The sequence below is a fragment of the Aphidius gifuensis genome, linkage group LG2, assembly GCF_014905175.1.
Source record: "Aphidius gifuensis isolate YNYX2018 linkage group LG2, ASM1490517v1, whole genome shotgun sequence".
NCBI lineage: Eukaryota > Metazoa > Arthropoda > Insecta > Hymenoptera > Braconidae > Aphidius > Aphidius gifuensis.
Window position 1 is genome coordinate 25,946,481 of NC_057789.1, and position 21,083 is coordinate 25,967,563.

The window sequence follows — 21,083 nt, forward strand, 5'->3', positions numbered from 1 at the left end:
ATGGGGATAAATACAAAAGGGTTTAAATAAAAATAATATATATAATAAAATCAACTACTACAAAAAAGAAATGAAATGAAAAAAAAAAATATATTTTATATATAAACCTTCAGAGATAGAAAAATCAGTAAAGAAATAAGTCTCAGCCAGGTTTTAAGTTTAGAGAGAAGAGTATTGAGAATAGAAAGGAATAAAAAAAAATGAAAGAAATAATTTTTTTTTTTTTTGGGGATACAGCTGCTGGGATCTTGCCCGTCTGCCAACCGTTGGAGATTCTCGCTCGACCGCCCACCCACGATAAATTTAGCCTCCCCATTGCAGACCAGACTTGGCACTAAAATTTTACTTGCATATATACAAAAAAAAAAGTACACACCTTTTTTTATTTTAAATTATTTATATTATATATATTGTACCTAATTTTTAGCCTCTTCATATAATTTTTACAAATAAAAATCATTTTTCTTCAAAGTTCAAACAAAAATTTATAACTAATTATCAATTTTTTTTTTAAAAGATAATAATTTTTTATCCCCTAAAAAATACACTTGTTATCAAGGGACGTGTATTTTTTTTTAACATATATATATTTTCATTAAATTGTGTATTTTTTTTTAGAGATACTTCCGGCGATCGAAATCATGTAAAACCAGAGTGACAAGTGGAGCATGAAATGAAGAAAAATTTTAACGTTTCTGTGTGACACAATAGTATGATGGTATATGTGTGTTTAGACATAGAAAAATAATAAAAAATATAAATAAATAAAATAGTAAAATTTATATATAGAGCATTATAAAGGTGTGTTTGTTAAAACTACTGGCAACACTGTCGATTGTTTTGAATTGTTTATCATCATATATGTATATTTTGCTTTTATATTCGATAAAAGAGGGTTTGTACAGTATGTAATGCGCAAAGCAATAGTATATGTGTATGAAAATATATATAAAATGTACATTTATGCCTTTTGTTTTCATTATTTTGCGTATATATTAAGTGTTGTATATTAAACGCGTGTTACACGCGAGGTCTTGTCCTTGATAAATCAATATGAATTTAATAATAATTAAAAATTTTTTCTCATAACAACTTTAAATATTGAGGTGTAATTTTAATGACAGACGCATAATGCAACTGCCAAACACGTAAATTACTATTTTTTTATTTTTAATAATGTCATAATGAAATTATTTTATTGGCAAGTCAATGAAAAAAAAAAAAAAAAACCTCGTGGTTATGCTATTTTTTAGAATAAATAATAAATTTAGAAAATAAATTTTTGCAAGGATTTTAAGATAATTTATAATTTTTATATTATTACCAAGAAAAGATAAAAATTAAAAATATCATGTATTTTAATATCAGCATTAGTCAGGTGTATTCGTCGAATAGATATTTATTATTTTATCGAAAAAAAAAAAAAATTCGCAAACGATTAAACATTTGGGAATAACCGTAAATTAATATCCAATTAAATTATTATTATCAAAATATAATAATGTTTTTTTTTTTTTCTTTGTGATTATAAATAATTGAATAATAAAACTTTGAATAAACCAATGACAATAAATCGTTATCATAAAAGAAAAAAGAAAAAAAAAAAAATATATTTTCTCAAAGAGTAATTTAAAAACAATAAATAAATAAAATAAAAATAATAAAAATAAATAATACCTGGTCGTTGTACAATGTGTACTGAGGTGGTGGTGTGCTTGGTGGATATGGTGGTGGAAATTGCCATACAAATTGATCAGCATTGTCATTAACAAAATGATTTGTTTCGTCAATATTACCATTGGTAAATTCAGTTGTATTAATTGTTGCACCAGCATTAACAATACCATTGTTACGTATATCATTAATTGTTTGTTGTGTTACAGTTGTCGTTGTTGTTGTTGTTGTTAGTGGCAGCATTGATGGTGTTGTTGGTGATACTGGTGGTGTTGGTGGTAGTTTACAATCATTTTTAGTTGAATGTACAACTGATGGTTGTTCAACATTAACATCATCATTACCATGATCTTCTCGTTTACGCAATTTACTGCGAACAAGACGAATGGCAATCATTGTACCATTACTTCCAACCATCTTAAGATAAAGACGGCTCAACTTTTTTGATACAGTGGAAGGAATTTTTTGGCTTTTTTTAATTGTTTGTTTATTTTTGAGTTATTTAAAACTCAAAAATTTACAAACTAACAATATATCACAAAAATAATATTTATTATTTATTATTATTTTTTTTTTCTTTAATTTGGCAAACGAGTTTGTTGTTTTTTTTTTTTCTTTTTTTGCTGGTTATACAAAAATATTTACAACTTGCATTGTAAATTTAAAAAAAAAAAAAAATTTATTTAACAAATTAATCAATCACACTGTCTAATATTTTAAATGTATTTTATATTTTTTTAATTTTGTACTTTTATGTCACACTTTAGTCGACGAGTCACGTAACTAGTTATAAAATATCACGCATTCAGTCGAGATTTCATAAGAAATGTATTTGACTATTTTAAACAAACTATTGATTCAGGTTTATTCAAAAAAAAAAAAGAAAACAATGTTATCATATTGTTGATAAATAATTTTGTTTGTTGTACACAAAATTACACATACACACAGTCAAAAAAAAAAAAAACTAAATAAATAATTTATCTTTTTGAAAATTGAAAAGATAAAACAACAACAAATTGACTAGTTTTAAATCCTTGTTTCTAATGTCCATTTAATAACATTTTTTTTAATTAACTTTTTTTGTTAATGAGGTCACAAAATTTTACGAAGCTAAAACACTGATTATTATTAAATATATAATTAACCGGTTAAACTTCAATTATCACACGTATATTAAATAGCTACAGCTGATTTATCGTGGCGTAAATCGACGTAACGAAACGTCGCCCCGATACTCATTGCTCAAAGCCAACGTGAGTGGATCTGAGCTCAATACACATTTTCGTCTTGTCTTTATACTCCTTTAAATGACGTCACTAAAATTTTGTATTCTGATTGGTTTACTATACACGACTAACGCCAATGAATACACACAATTTCACGTATACATTCAAACTACGAACAAACACGCGCGCGCGCAACTTTAACTTGCCTTTTGCTTTTATTATTATTTAAATAATATTATTATTATTATTTTTTCATCAACTAAAATAATCAAATATTTATTATTATTATTATTATATTATATTATAGTCGTAATGATTTTTTTAACTTTCCAATGTCATATTAATTTCACTTGATGCTTTGTTTTATTTATAGTTTAGAAAAAATTTTTTTTTTTTAGTTTTATTGTGTCCTAGTAGCATTGATAAATAAATTAAATAATTTTTGCGTATTTTTTTTTTTTTAGAAGAACATTTACCTAATTTATTAATTTAGAAAAATTATATTTAGTGGAAAAATTTTTTTTTACAAATGCAAAAATTGATTTTGTATATTAAATTATTGTTGAAAATATTTATATGGAGAATAATAATAATATTAATTTAATATTTATAAATATAATAAAACTTTTGATATTTTTTTTTTTTTTTGATAAGATTTATATATTAATATTTCGTCTGACACACTTGGTTCGTCGATAATATATTTTTTTGATTTTATTTATTTTTTGTCTGATGGGATCAATTGGTGCGAGTATCTTTTTTTTTTTCTCAGAACCGTGGATTAAATTTTTCAGATAAAAATAATTTAAAATTTATTTAACAAATTTATATATTTTCTATGATGATGCATCATGCAATTTATTTGAACTATTTATTGACCACTTGAAAGTATTTTCGATGCATCAATGTGGCGCCTTACTTTTTTTTTATTTTTGCTAATTAAGTAATCATTTTTTTTTTTTTATCCCAGACACAGACGTTACAATTTATTATTTATTTTTATTCATTTGCTAATTATCATTAAAAAATAAATTTATTATAAGAGTTTAATTTTATATTTACATTTAAAAAAAAATGAGTTATCAAAGAATTATATTTTTTTTTTTTTGTCTTTATATGTTATTTTGTAACCGGAGTAATCATTTTTCTTAATGACTTTCACATTAATACTTGCGATATGAATCACTAATGACACATTGTGCTTGATTTAAAAATATACAATTGATTTTCATAGTCATTAATTATTATCTAGATATATATATAGTTTAAGAAGAAATAAATTTATCGTCATTGTGTCAACCCTTGTTATTTTAGTGATATTATTAGAATACAAAAATACATAAATTATTTAAGTATATAATTAATAATTAATATGTAACTGACATTGCAATATGCCACAATTAAGCTGATTAATTTTATAAATATACATTATTATTATTATTATCTTCTTCATTATTATTATGTTTAATTTGAATCAATATTTTTTTAAAACTATCTTTAGATTAACCAAGGTGAAAAATATGTTTATTATTAACAAATTGACATGTAAAAAATTTATTCAGACTGTTATTTTTATTAACAATATGTTTATTATTTTTATAAATTAATATTTATTGTTGTTTGTTTAAATATTTATTGTAGAAAATTGGAAAAATAATTTTATTTAATTTTATAAAATAATGTAAATATTGTGATAGTTTTTGGAAATATATTTTTTTTTTTTCTTTGTTTATTTACTTTGAATAAATAAATATAACAGTTTAGATAATTTTTTTTTTTTTGCAGGTAAATAAGCCTCGTCTATAAACTTAATCTTATAAAATGCGTCATGAAAATGAATATTGACTGGCTTCTTCGAAATGTTGATGTACATTTAAGCTTTCTGTATTTTTATCCAAAAATTATTTTGTTTTTCTATATTCAATTTAAATCACAGAGTTTTTTAATTTTTACTCTCAATTTATATAAAGTCATTGTAACAGTTGTATTTATTTTTAAATAATCTGTGATTAATATTGATAATGACGATTATATTTTATTTATAAATAAAAAAATGACGACGTTAAAAGTTTGTATAGTAAAATCATCATCGATTTTTATTCCTTATCATCGGTCAAATTGATATGGAAAAAAAAAAAAAAAACCTATTACTTTCCTTGTAGAGAAAAATGACAAATATAAAATTTAAAACGCATTTACCTATTTATTTTTATTAATAAAATATATTAATCATCACGTGACTAAATCAATTCCCCGAAATGTAATTATTAATTTTATTTATATATTATCATCTGGTTAATTTTAGTGTTTATTAAAAAATTTAATTTCTCATGAAATATATGATATTAAAATTTTTTTTCCACAAATATATTATTCTTCTAGTATATTTCCTAGAATATTTAAATTTATTCAATTTTTCATGTCATTTATTTTTAAATAAATCTGGAAACAGCTCAATTTATTTTCCCCATTCACATTGTATAATGAGAGGAATATTTTTTGGTTTTAAAAAAAATATATATAAATAATGTTTTTACTTATATACCCTGGAAAAACCAAATTTTTCCACGATAAAAAAAAAAATTAAATCGAAAAAAAAGAGTGACAATGTTTTACACTGTTATTATTTTTATTTTTATATAAATAGAATAATATTATTTTGTCTTTGGTTGTGCGTGATTCAATACACATTTTCCGGAATATATAAATTTTTTTTTTTTATTTGATTAACCACCTGTTTTATTATTATAAAAATTTTCTTTTTATTTAAATTTGAAATTTATTCAGTAAAATACCCCACAGACTTAAAATCAATATTTTATAAAAATACTGAATTGTAATTTGATTATGATATTTCCGCAAAACATGTTTGTTTGTTTATTTATTTTTATTATTTTATATGTCGTCTGCGGTTTTACCCACAGCTATCATCTTGTGATTTTTATATATTTTTTTTTGTTGTATTTAAAACTTAAAAAAATAATTAATATTAGTCATCATAATTTGCGTATTAAAATTTTATATATTTAATATCTTGTTTAACCAGAATTTTTTATAATTTGATTGATTCTAAATACAAAAAAAAAAAAAAATAAACTATCGAAATTTTTAAAATGTATTTTTGTAAAAAATTTTTTTTTACAACAAACAGTCGTGCAAAGTATATTTTTTTATTTTTTAAAATTTTGTATTTCTTATTTAAATATAAATTAAATTATCCAATGATCAAATCAATATGAATTTTTTTGTTTCTACAGCCAAAGATTAATTTAGAAATAAAAAAAAAATACCAATGACTAATCTGCTTCTCGAAATTCATTTCCTCATTTGCATCATATTTTTTTCCAAAAAAAAAAAAAATATTTACTTCTATTTAAATTTATTTATATAAAGCAATTTATTTTATTTTCAGTTTTATTGTTTTTATATTTTTCAGTAAAATATATATATTTTATCAAAACTACTTTCCAACTTGAATTGGATTAACATTCTGGTAACACGAGAATAAAAATTACAGGAAAGAAAGAAAAAAAAAAAAATCTCGAATTAAATTCTACACCTGAATCTATATATAAAAAAAAAATAAAAAAAAATAAATTTCTTACTTTTACATGTGTGTTGTGAATTAAATAATAATTTGATTTATTACTTGAAATTAATGATAATTTTTAATTTCATATACACTAAACATTTTTTTTTTTTTTTTTAAATATTTTTTTTCCATCAACCAAGTGTGACACAATTTACAATTTCCTCCTTCATTTTTATGTATCAAAAAAGTTCAACCATCCTGATCAAATTAAAACCATATTTCATATTACATTTAATTATTTTTTTTAAAATTCATAAATACCTTATTGTAACAGCAAGAAGAACAATAACGACTCCAACAAGAGCCATTGCAACAACGACAACGCATATCATGTATACAGTTTCCACAGGTGGATCTTAAACAAAAAAACAAATCAAAAAATAATTAAATTACTCTAAAATAAAGATCATTAATTCTTTAAACAATTCACAATATTTAATCTCAATAAAGTAAATAATATAAATATTAAAAAAATCAATAATTTAGATTTATTTGTCTCGTCACATAAAATTAATATTAATCAATATAAATTTATGTATTTTTTTTTTTTTTGTTATTATAATTTTTTTTTTCAGCAATCAAAAAAAAATACAAGCTTCCTCGGTTATCTTGTCTTTATACTATGCCCAAGGCACTGTAAAACTGTCTGCGACCTTCAAATCCCGGATTCATCAGACAAACTTTTTTTAAAAAAAAAAATACTCATATATCCGTGATTCTGTATATTATCAAAAATATATAAATAGACTTAAATATAATTTGAATTAATATTAATAAATATTTTAGATAAATAAAATTAATATTATTACATCTCTCAATAATTTATTTTTAAATATTGTCAAGGACATTTGTGGCTAGTATATATCAATTTGTTGTTATTTTTTTTTTATTTTTATAAATTTATATTCTTTCAAGTTATATAAACATTTTATTTATATTTTAATTTATCCGCAACTATTTATTATTTATTATAATAAAAAAAAAAAATATATGAGTAAGTCCTGGATTCAAACGTCCATGTAACACATTGTGAGTGAATGTTTAGACTTTTTTTTATAAGAAAGTGATGATGTCAATCATATTTTACTTGTTTGATAAATTTTTTTTTCATATTTTATTATCTTCATTAGTCAATGGGCTAGTGATTAACTGGGCCATATTAATGCTGACACTCTAATCAAGTTTGAATTTTTTTTTAAACAATTTTAATAAATATATATTGAGATTTTGTAAAAATTAATATTATTGATATAATATTAATAAAAAATAGAATAATTATTTTGAAAAATAAATTTTTTTAATTTTTTAAAATAAGGTTTTGTTTTTTTAATGAAATTTGATTGTTATCAAAGGACAGATATTAAATAATTCTAAATTTTGATAATTTTTTTGTTATTCTTTTATTGAGAGACAGTGTCGTCATCGTCATTGTAATTATTTAATTGTCATTGGCCTTGATTATGTTTCAACAAAGTTGACATTGTGTTAATGTGATTAATTCTGTTATCATTAATATTAAGTATATTTTTTCCCAGAAATAATTTATGTAGAAAAATATTAAGTAATATAAAATTGCAAAAAAAAGCGAATAAAAAAATGCCAATTTCTTTGGCACAGAAAAAAGAGAAATAATTTTTTTTTAAATTACTTTTTTTTATTTTGTTAAAATTACTTTTTATCTTGACAATTTTTATTACAAGATCAAAGTCTTTTTAGTGTAATCAAAAACTTGATATTTTTTTTATTTTAATAATGATAAAAATATATATCCAACATGTTTAGAATTTTTATAACTTTTTTTTAATTCTTTTTACAATGATCTCCCTGCTATTTATTTTTATCTCGATTTTTTTTTTTTCTAGGTAGTTGTTGACTGATAGCTCGTGTATTTGAAGAAGTAAAAAAAAAAAACCAGAAATATATTTTTTTTTTAAATATATAATAACAGTAAAAATTATACGTGACAACATATAAATAGCAGCATGAAATATCAAGAATAAAAATGTATATTAAATTTTTTTTTTTCATTTATTTATAAATGCGGACTCATATATTGATAAGTTTCATAACTAAATGTGTTGAAAAAAAATTACAACACAAAGTTATTTGTTACAGGATGAATAATAGACAAACGTGATAATTTATTAATGGAGCAAGGAAAAACATAAATAAACAATTGAAAAAAAAAAATAACTGTACATAAAATTACGTGACGTAAAAAAAAATAATCAATTGTTTATTAGTTATTAAAATTTATTAGAAATAATTTAAAACAAATCTAATGAAAAACAAAAATAAATATTTCTATTTATTCAACTAATTATGATCCTTTTTTTTATCCTTTTAATTTATTAAATAATAAAAATACGTGAAATGATTTTTAGATATTTTATATATTAATTAAAATGACAAATAAATTAATCAATCGAAATATACAATGTCAAATTGTATATAGAAAAAAATTTATTTTATAATAATTTATCTAGAAATAATAAATCAAAAAATATATTATATTAAATGTAGAATAAAAATAAATATTTGCAAGTGTTTAATAGTTACAAGACGATCATCTCGATCCCATAAAGTAGGGTCAAGTGGAACCAAGCATGTTCCCTATTCTCTTGAAAAAAATAAATATATATTTTCTCATCTGATTGATAAATGTTCCCAATACCATTACATAATAACAAAATATATATATTTTTTTTTTAATTAAAAAAGTTCATTGACATTTTATTTTATTTATTTTATAATCATACCAAAGACGAAAAAAAAAAAAAAAAATTATACAAAAAATATATGTAACTAACAATGCAAGCAACCCACTGAAAGTGTGAATAAAAAAAAAATTTGCAATCCCGGACCTAGGTGACGCAAAATCGATTTGTCCAAACCGTTGAAATATAAAAACAAAAAAAAAGTTACAGAAAATTATAATTTTACAAAGTTGTTTGTGATAATGATTTTTTCTTTTTTTTTTGTTTTCTTTTATCACTTTCAAGATGAAATTTTTTTCTACGTATATTTTAGTATACAATATTTTTAATATTATATAGAGATTATAAACCCGGACCTAGGATTTGAAGGCAAAAAAAAAAAAGGGTGGCCTGTAAAGCAATTGTGGGAGTTGCCTGTCGTTCAACTCTTTCAAGAGTTTGGTTTTGTTGTCTCGAGTCTCGAGGACAAACAGGGTCGAAGCACTTACAAAAAGTGCCCTGGAATTGTTGAAATAAAAATCAAAAAAAAAAAAAAAAACAAATTAATTTAATTAAAATGAAAATAAGATAAAACCAGTCTCTAATTTTATACACCATCATCAAAAGAAAAAAGCAAAAAAAAAACTACTTTCAAAAAGCTTTTAATTTATTTTTTATCAAACAGTGTAATGAACTCTTGAAAAATTAACAAAAAAAAAATATAAAAAAAACTCATCTAATTTTGGCTCAAAAGGGAATGGACTTTGACATGATGTTTGAGCATTAAAATCATGGGGCTAATCTATTTTCATGCCTCAAAATCTGACTCATAATATCTGCATTTTAAAAAAACCCAAAATTAATCAATTTATTTTTCAGCAATAATATATTAAATAATTGCTTCAAAACAATTAACAATAATTTTTTTAAATTCATGCTAAACATTATTTAACATTAACAATAATAATATTAATGATAAATATTGAATTCATTGAGACAAGTGAAAAAGATAAGTTGTTTCCGCTTCGAAGAAGATTACTTGAAAATCTTGTACATGCTAATTCCAGGTTTGGCCCCAATCTCTCAACGACATGATACAAAACGATAAGGAAGTACTTCAACTCAAATGATATCTTAATTTTTTTTTTATTATTATATTAACATATATATATTTTTCTTTTCGATTAAACATTTAGCTCAAAGTATAGACCAATAAATATATCCACCGAAATTATTATTTGAAATTGATAATAAATAAATATAATAAATCAAGAAAAAAATAGATAAATATAAAATTTTAATTACTTAATATTACTAGATATTTATAAAATTATTATTATTGTTATTGTTTTTTATCCTGACATGAAAAAAATATAATAAATGATAAAAATTTTGTAGGTAAAATTGAGGTCAAAGACGTCGACAAATGACGAGACACATTGTGATATGTTAAAAAAAAAAAAAAAATGATAAAAGGTGAAAAAAAAAATAGACCTTTAGTAGTTTAGGTTTTTTTTTTTTATATTGATGATTGTATAAATGAGAATATAATATTTTGAAATAGGCATCTTGAATTGCGTTGTAACTTGTACATTATTTTTCTGTGTCTGGAGTGTACTCCCCTTTTGGCCTAAATCAATTTGAAATATACGCAATGTTTGTAACATGGTGGAAAATAAAGGCGCCTGTCTTAAATTCTATTTGTACCATATATATTTATTTATATATAAATTTAACTGACGAGATAAAAATGATAGAAATAATGGCTCGAAAAAAAATACTCAGTGACGAATAAGTATTCATTTTTAGACCTACACTGTTACTCAATATTATCAATCAAAAAATAAATAAATTAATCAAAATTATACATTTAATTTTCAAGGATTTATTTGACTATCTATTTTTTAGATAATTTTTTTTTTTTAATATTGTCAATGCTAAAAGCCTTTTTTGTATAATCAAAAAATTAAATTTCTAAAATTTTTACAGATATATTTATTTAAGGTATAACTTGCCACAATGAAAAATAGTCTGAGGCTCATGAAATTAATAATTTAGATAAATGAAATAATAATGCATCTTTTTGTCAATTCAGTTTTTATGTTATAATACTTTAACTACCCGCGGGGCAATTTTTTTTTTTTGCTAAAAATTTCCACTGAAAAATAAATTATTTATTTTATAAATAGAAAAGGTCAAGATAGATAAATAAAAAGAAATTTTTTTTTCTATTTTTTGACAATAGATATATGTTAAATATAAAAATATATTTTTGCAAATTTTAATTAGTGTATAAATAAATTTATTTGGCTTTTAAAAATTTGATAAAACTAGATTATTTTTTATTTTTTGAAATTTTTTTTTTTTCGTCTTGTGGAATAAATTTTTACAGCATTGAATATAATGTTTAGTTTCCGCGTGCATCAACCCCAATACTGGTTATATTTTATATAAATTTATTTTATAATATATGTATTTTTATATAGAACGACTGTGAATACGTCGGCATGGTAACCTGACAACGATCGAAAACACGTCTGTAATATCAAAATAAAATATATAAAAACCAGCATTAAAAAAATTATAATAAAAATTCAAAGGACTTGATATTCACTTTCACTTTCGTCCTGAATTATTTCAATTCATCCCTGAAATATTATTTATTATTATTAATGTATTTCCTAATCTTTTGAAAAAAAATTATATAAAATAATTCTCAAATTTTTCATTTTATTTCTTTTATATATACTCCAAAAAGTATTACAAGTAGCAAAAATAAAATATAAAAATAAAAAATACACGGTATATTATAACTCTCTAATATGCAAACTTTTTGATGTATATTTAAGATATTACTGACGTATGTACACTCGAAATTATCGAACGTTAAATTCAGAACGAGGAGCGTTACTAAAATCTCATCGTGTTCTACTTCCTTAAATTATGAAAATAAAAATAATGAACCTTTATTAGAATTCTATTTTTGAAATAATAAATAAAAAGTTCATCAACATAAATATATTTAAAATAGTTAATAATAAATTAATAAAAATTAATAACAAATAAAAAACAAAAAAAAAAAGTTTTTTCATTTTAATCAGTATGCAATTAAGATAAATCATGTTTTTATATTTCTTTTTTCTTATCATATGTATCATGAAATAAATCAGAATCTAGAATACTTTTTTTTTTTTTAACTGAAGGAAAATTTTTTTAGATGTTTTTTTTTTTAGTTTCAAATGGAAATTTTTATTTACTCGACCGCACCCAATGAGACAAACGGGGATGAAACACCATCACGATGCTGACTAATGGCATCAGGTTAACATTCACATAGAGCGTGTCAACGGCATGATTTAATCACGTGTATGATGGTAGTGGGTAGTTGAATTAAATAAAAAAAATATATATATACACTTGTGATTATATTTTATTTGTATATCACCAAGCGCAACAAAATTATTGCGACATTATACCGTTGCATTTTATTATCATTTGTTTAGCTTTGTTTACCTTTTTTTTTATTTATTTATTTATTTGCAATCAACTTCCGTGTTAAATATCAATCATATGATTTTATCATGAATCATCATAATGTATTAACATATCTGGAATTTTTATAGTTTAAATGGAAAAGTGGGTTTTAAATTATTTTTGAAAAAAAAAATCTCAATAATTAACATTTTCAAAGAATCCTCATAATCATTATTTTTAATGAAAAAAAAAAAAATTATTTATTTATAAATGCATATTTTTTAATTTACTTTAATGTTATTTATTTATTTTTTTTAAATTAAATTTATATAAATAAATTTTTAAAATACTTTTAAAGCGCAAAATTTAGTAAGTACGTTTTTTTTTTTTTTAAATTTATTATTTTTTTTCTTTTTCGCTAAGTTTAAGTTTAATGAACTTAAAAATTATTTAAAAAATTAATATACACGTGTATATTATTTGTAAGAAAATGTTCACCTTTCACAATGATTAATCAAAAAAATTAAAATCTATAAAATACTTGGTATGATGAATTTATTGTCGGTTAATATATTTATATCTCAATGATGAGTTTAAAATTAAAATAAAAAAAAATAGGTTCATTGGCCAGTTGAATAACAAAACAGCTGGTAAATTATACACTTTGATTAAATAAATAATATTAAAATTATTTAGAAATAATTACATCAAAAAAATAATCCAAAAAATCCAAAAAAAAATCTAAAAGAAGTACTTGTAATTTGAACAAAAAAAAAAAAACTTTTTCTACGAAATAATATATTTTTAAAATAATAATAAATAAAGGGAATGTATAAAAATATATATATTTGAAAGACGTAAAACCAGTTTTAAAAATATATAATAAAAAAAATATAAGTAAGTTGATTTTCAAGGTATAATACATCAGGTATATTTTGTCCTTCGTTTGTTTGGTTTTTTTTTAATCAGGACCTTGACTCTTCTTCTTCATCTTCTTTATCTGTTTAATTTTTTTTTTTTTTATATATAAAAATTTATTTATTCTTTTTGTGATTACTTGATGTATATCAATATCTATTTATATCGCAAGTAGACTTGCAGGTTTATATATATACAAACACAAGTACTGACCGCAATGCTGAATTATCTGGTCAGAAATAGCATCTTGTTTTGTTCAAGTTTTATATTTTATTATATGAATTAAATCAACTGTACTACAACTAATAATTTACATTATATATTAACAGTTATTTAAAAAATATTATATCAATGGTTTTTTTTTTTTTTTTTGTTAATATAAATTGTATTCTATTTTTAATAAAATTATGAAAATAATTTTACTCGTTTTTTTATTTTTAAACAGCCCTCATTTACATTTGATCTATTTTCATATTTTTTTTTTTTTTTTTAAATAATATAAATGATAAATTAGATAATTGAAAATTTAAATTTCAAATAGCATTTATATTTTAATTAAAATTTATAACAAATTTTTTCGATATCGAAAAAGCACTTTAGCTTATTTTTCTTTCGATTTATTTCGATTTTTTTTTTGTTGTTGTTATTCAATGGACATATTATTATTTTTTAAATATTTTTTTCCATTTTCCTTGTAATTGACTAGTAATGAACTAAATTATAGTTTTAGTGTTATTTTTTAATTTTTTTTTTTATCTCCAACGACAGGAAGTTTAAAAGAAAAAAAAAAAGAAACCAATTTGCTTAAATTTTTTTTTTTTTTTTGCTCTACAATAACAAGTTTTTGAGTATTGAAAATTTAATAATTATTTTTCCTGTATTGAGATGATCATTCAAGGCTCGTATGCTAATTGATGATATTAATTTAATTTCATTAATTTGGCCTTGTTTATAATTTGGTGTAATAAACACAATCTCGTTGAAAAACCTGCGTCACATGATTGTCATGTTATTGTAACAAGATACATTTGTAGAAGAAAAATAATTTAAAAAAACGTTAATAATATCCGTGACGTTTTTGATCATACGATGGGTAATTATATTTCATATTCTTTGATAATATTTTGTATCTTTTTTTATTAATCCACATGTGTTATTGACGATGTATTTTAAAAAAATTAAAAAACTCAATTTAAAAAATCGAAAAAAAAAATAGAAAAATCTATTGTAAAATTAATTATTGATAAAAAAAATTATTAAATATATGATTATTGATAAAAAAAATTATTAAATATATAATTATCAATTGTTGTAATAATTTTTTAAAATTGCCAACTTATTTTACTTGCAACTAGTTAACCAATTAATTGTTTTTTTAATTTTAAATATATTTTTTTTCTTACTTTCGAAGTGTACAGATATTAAAAATACATATGGATTATTTAAAATATATTATTTATTTATTATTTAAATATACGCATTATTAAAATATATTTTATTTTTTTATAATGGTTATTTCCTGGTTGAAGGTTCATTCAGTGAAACTACGTCACTTGACAAAGTCTGAATTATCTTTTGTACAAGAAAAAAAAAATAATAAAATAAATATGCTGCGGCATTTTAAATTTTGAATAAACCTCAATGACAAGTATCCCTCTTGAATCTCACAAAAGAATTGAGCTACTTTTACTTCCTCTTTGCAATGTGTGATACACAAAGTAAAGTGAAAAAAAATTTAAAAATTATAATCATCATTCAAAAAAAAGTATGATGACGTTTTTTTTTTTTTGAAGGATAAATACGTCACAGATGTTAAAGAAAAATAAAAAAAAAAAAAAAATGAAAGTATCTTTTCAACAAATAAAAATCCATCTAAAATTAATTAATATATCTAAAAAATATTTGCAGCTATCATGATTTATAAATTTAAAAAAAAATAAAATCATAAAATTGACATTGTTTTTAAATAATAGAAAAAAATTTATCAAGTTTTATTTAAAATAAATAAAATATTTAAAAAATAATAATTTATATTTATCAATTGAATTAAGTAATTTATAGTTATGACAATGGTTTGTACTGGAAAATTTTGAATCTATATCTGTGTTATTTTGTACGTCACAACAAATCGATTCCACATGCTGTGTATATTTTTATTTCTTTATTTTTTAAAGATGTTTAATACGTAACATTATTTTAAAATTTATAGTGTTTTAAAAATTATGACCTGTATTTCCTTGACATTAAATCGACATTTACAAATAAATATATTTTCAATTGAATTACTTGTTAGTTTATATTAAGATAAATATTTTATCTATTGATAATTATTATTATTTTTTTAATAAAAATAATAATTGTCATTTATCAATAATCAGCATATACTTTATGTAAATTAAAACTATAATATATTTTTTTTTTTTCAATTGTATTATGCAATAATTTTCAACTTTAAATCATCTTTTATAATTTTTTCGAACCAAAAAAAAAAATCAAATTAACAGAGAAATAAAAAAGATAAAAGTATTAAATTAAATTTATTAATTATTTTTGTATTTTTTTTTTAAATGATACTGTATTTGATTATTGTTAATATATTATTTTGTTTATTTAATTATTCAATTAATTTATTTATCGACTGGAGACGTCATTATGCAGACACAGATGGTTTTTATATATAATATTATTTTCATTATATCTTTGTTGATCATTATCATATGAATTTTGTTAATTAACTAAGACGATTTGATTGACACACGTGAGACAATATATCATGACGTCAATTGTAAAAATAAAAAAAGACAAAGATTTAATTATGAAATTGTTTTAATAATTTTTTTTATCAATTTATTATAAATTTTTTTTATTGAATATACATTTTTTTTTTTGAGTCTCAACATATTCAAAGTTGTCTGATACAGAAGCAAGTTGATCGACTGTAAAAAAATTCAAACCGATAATCGCTATTTCATCCAGACGAATTAACATTTTAACGTCAATGTTAATGAACTTTATAAACTTTTTTTTTTTTTTTTACGTCATAATATTGGCTATGACGTTGGTTCAATTTTTTAATGACGTAAAATATTTAAAAAACTTTTGCAATAGAAATAAATTCAAAGAAATATTTTTATAATTGAAAAAAAAATTACTAATGATTATTTTTATTTTTAAAATGACATATGACAAAATAAAAAATAAAAAAAAAAAATAGAAAACAACAATTAAAATCCAACACGTGTAAATGATAAATTAATTTTTTTATTTTTATGAGTTGAGCTTACGCGTGCATTTAAAAAAAAAAAAAATATAAAATACTATCAATGACATAATATAAATAAATTTCAAGTGTACATGTTTAATGCAAAAATATAAATCTTTAAAAATAATAAAAAATAAAATTATTTTCATGTATATTTTAAAAGTTTATATATATGAAATTTAAAACGTGACATATAGAGAAGCCAGTATAGTAGTATATTTGAGTACATAAATAAAAAAAAAAAAAATTAAACGATGTGCATTGGATACGTTGAAATAAAATGCTACTTCTCAAAACTGATTTCGATAAACGTAAAGACGTCATAACAACGAATGATACTATTATTTTGCTATCAAATAAATATAATTTGCACGTGTGGGAAATTTTTTTTGCAGACTAACGTTATGAAAAAAATATAAAAAATAAATAAAATAACAAAAAATTTCTATATCGAAATATAATAATAGTAATAATATATTTTTTTGGCATTGAAAATTGTAATAATAAAAAAATAAATAAATCCAAAAAATTTTCGATAAGTATATTTTCTATGTATCCAAGGTAATCAACGAATAAAAAAAAATTAAATAAATATATATTAAAAGAGATCATGATAGTATCGCGTGTCAATATTAGTCTCCTTCTACTCATCGATTTATGGTTTATTTTTAGAATAGTAGTGAGGTTAATAGCCCGCCGGATATATATACACAGGGGAGTCATCTATCACCATATAATAACTACTTTTACCTTTTATATATATATTTATTTGTTCTATTTTTAAAACACTTTTTAACAATCGATTTTGCCTCTTTTCTAGGCATGAAAAAAAAAAAAAATTGGTACATTTTACAATGCGGGTTTGATAAAAATATAAACCGTGAATCAATTTAATTTTTTTTTAGATTGAAATGATATCATCATTTGATTCAAATAAAAACAATAATGATTTCTTTTTTTTTTCAAATATAAAATTAGAATTTAATAATTATAAAAAGAAAATTTATTGTAATTAATTATTGAATGCAAAAAAATAACAAAATTATTGTTAATAATATTTTAGATAAATAAACAATGACACCGAGGTCATATTTAAATTTGTCGGTATATTTATTAGATATGTGAAAAAAAAAAAAATATATATTCTTTAGCAATCTACCCTTGTATGTTCGCCAACATCATCAGACTTTGACCTTGTTATTTTATTATATATTGGCAAATTATAAATACTAAATGAAAATTTAATTTTTTAAAAAAATTATTATGAAAAACTATATTCAGCCTAATTGATATATTATAATATATTTTTCAAGTAATAAATAGAATTTAAAAAATAAAATTAAGGGGTGATTGTATCAAAAATAAATATTACATAGTTAAAAATAAATTTATCGTTTTGAAAATAATACAAACGTAATGATATAATAACTATTTTAAATTTGTCCAAAATTATAACAACACAATGTACAATAAATAAATATTTAAAAATTTATTTTTCAAATTATTTCTACTAAATTTTTTGTCTACAGTAACTCACCAAGATGAAACAATGATTTCGAAGAATCTGCAAAAAATTTAACCAATGAAATAAAGAAAAAATGAAAAAATTATATCAATTTAAATATTAATAAATAAATAATAAAAATATATCGTTGCGGTCAAATTGATTGTAAGCCATATATTGCTCAAGTCCAAGTTCAAGGAAATTCTAAACAATTATATATAAATCGATGAAATAAAATTCATCATTATTTTTTAAATGAATATAGAGTTTATTTTAGTTTTTTATTTTTTTATCATCAGTCTGTTGTCTCATTATAACGTTGATGGTTTATTTATTAACTTGTTATATTTATTATTAGATTTTATATTTTATTTATCCTCAAAAATCAACTGACAAAAAAAAATAATAAAATTTTTTTTCATTTTGTGTAATCGATATTTAAGAATAAATAAAAAAAAAAAAAATAGGATAATTATGACGGTGGTACTGGCGTAAGTGGTAGCTAAAATACACGAAAGGGGAATGGGTCAAAACTATTTTCGACTGGCCTGGATCGAGTTATATTTGTTGTGTTAAATGTCCTCGGTAAAAACGACTCTATTATTTCTGGCTATTGCAAAGGTATATATTTATCATTTTGAGAGGTCAACTTATCAAAAATAAAAATGCCATTTTGTCTCTTTGGCTATATTATAAAATAACTAAAATTATCTCACGACAATAAATACAATTTATAAATATAGGCCATGAGCTTTTTTTTTAAATAAAATTTAAATTTATTAGTCTCTTGATATTTAATATCGACCTGGGTCAACAATTTTCAAATTTCGACATTCTAATAATATTCCAGAACTCAATGACGAAAAAAGAAACAATTGTTTTTTTTTATTTATTCCTTTATTTGCGAAAATTATAAATATATTTTTTTTTTTTCAATTTCCATCAAGTGATAATTTATATAAAACGAATAAAATAAGTGAAGAAATATTTACCACTTTTAACTGGTTGATAAGAGTTAATTCCGACCCCCCTCGTTGTTATACTCATTTGAATAAATAAAATATTATTTTGACCTCGAGTTATCTATATCAAACTTTAAGATTTATTTTTCGTTCTATATACGTCTTTATTTTTTACATCCGTATAATTATTTTTTTCAACTTTTAACATTTATAATAATTTAAATAATAAAGCCTATCAATGAAAAACAAATTAATCACAATTCATTGAGAAAAAAAAAAATATTTAAAAAATGTTTTTAAATATTATTTTATTAATAATCATTATAATAATTTATAATTTATAATTTTTTTTTTCTATTTCTTACAATATAAATGGCATATTCCCACCGTTCAATTACCAACAAATAAAACATTTACAACAAGTTTTTAAATCACGCTATTACGTCAACGAAAAACGTGATTTCGATGAGTAAAAAATCAACTAAACGCTTATACAGTTTATGAATATTTTGCTGAGAAATTTAATTATCATTTGAGGAAAAAAAAAAAAAAAGATAAATAATTGTAATGTTTAATGAAAAAATAGTACATGGAAAAAAAATAAAATTGAAAGTATATAAATAATTAACACAAATCAAAAATTGCAGCTACTTGAAAGTTCAAGGAAAAAAAATATAAAATAAATAATTAAATATTGAGTTTATTGATATATAATTTAAAAATAAAAATAAATTAATAAATATTATAAAATTTTGTATAAGACAATTGACTCTATTTAATAATTTTAACCTGACCTATATTTTAATATTAAACTAAATTTATAAATAATATTTATATAAAATGAGGTATATATTATAAATGAGTACATCAGTTGTTTCCATTATCGATATTGAGTCATATCTGAATGTATCACAGCACGTGGTGGTGTTCATATTAACTGCTAAGCAATATATTATTTTATTTTTATTTTTTTTATATATAAAGCACTTATTTTTCCGTGATATATAAAATAAAAGATACATTGTGATGCCATAAAACATAGCAACTCTCTGATAATAATATTAGCTTCAAGTTTATCCTGTCAATCTTTTTTTTTTTTTTTTTTTTTTATTATTTTTTTTTATCGTTAGTTATTTAGTAATACTATATTATTCTGCCACGTGGCAAAATTATGAAATAAATATTTTTTTAAATTTACAAATAATTTGTTAAAAAAAAAAGGCAATTACAATAATTGGTGTATAAAAATGATAAATTATAAACAAATATATAGATTAGTTGAAAATGAATAATTAAATAAAATTAAAATCAAGATAAGAGATAAATAAGTTAAGAAGTAAATCAAATTGACAATTTTATATTGAAAATATTTGTTATTATGACAGAAGATATATCAAAACATAATTTGTTATCATTTTGTAAGATTACATGACAATGTTATAAATTTCCAGAATTAAATAAACAATAACATGTGGAAAAAAATAAAGAAACTAAAAAAAAAAAAAAATTTATGACAAATCAATGAGATAAATAATGTCAAATGTTGTTGATGATGCATGTTGAAACATCAAATGATTTATAAAAAATTTAAAAACATAAAATAAAAACAAATTCAACGAATCAATTATTAAACCAAGATGGCTGGTTTTATTGATTTATTTTTTTTTTTTTTTTTTGCAAAATAATAAAAAAAAAAATATAAAAAACCAAGGCCTGATGGTCGATCGCGTGAGACCTTCTACATTGAACTTGGCTGATGGGAAAATTGTGAT

The 21,083-nt window shown here is 20.8% G+C and overlaps 1 protein-coding gene across 8 annotated transcripts in view; it reads right to left on the bottom strand.

Moving 5' to 3' along the window:
* Positions 1-21,083, bottom strand: part of LOC122849863 — a 66,464-nt gene that overhangs the window by 3,292 nt on the left and 42,089 nt on the right. For 4 of the 8 annotated variants that reach the window (XM_044148711.1, XM_044148708.1, XM_044148710.1 and 1 more), the window contains 3 exons: positions 18,383-18,409; positions 6,757-6,850; positions 1,678-2,044 (listed from right to left, as the gene is read on the bottom strand). In XM_044148711.1, coding sequence (XP_044004646.1) covers positions 1,678-2,044; positions 6,757-6,850; positions 18,383-18,409 — 488 coding nt within the window. The remainder of the gene's footprint in view (positions 1-1,677; positions 2,045-6,756; positions 6,851-18,382; positions 18,410-21,083) is intronic. The other 4 variants (XM_044148713.1, XM_044148709.1, XM_044148712.1 and 1 more) reach the window with 1 other exon arrangement.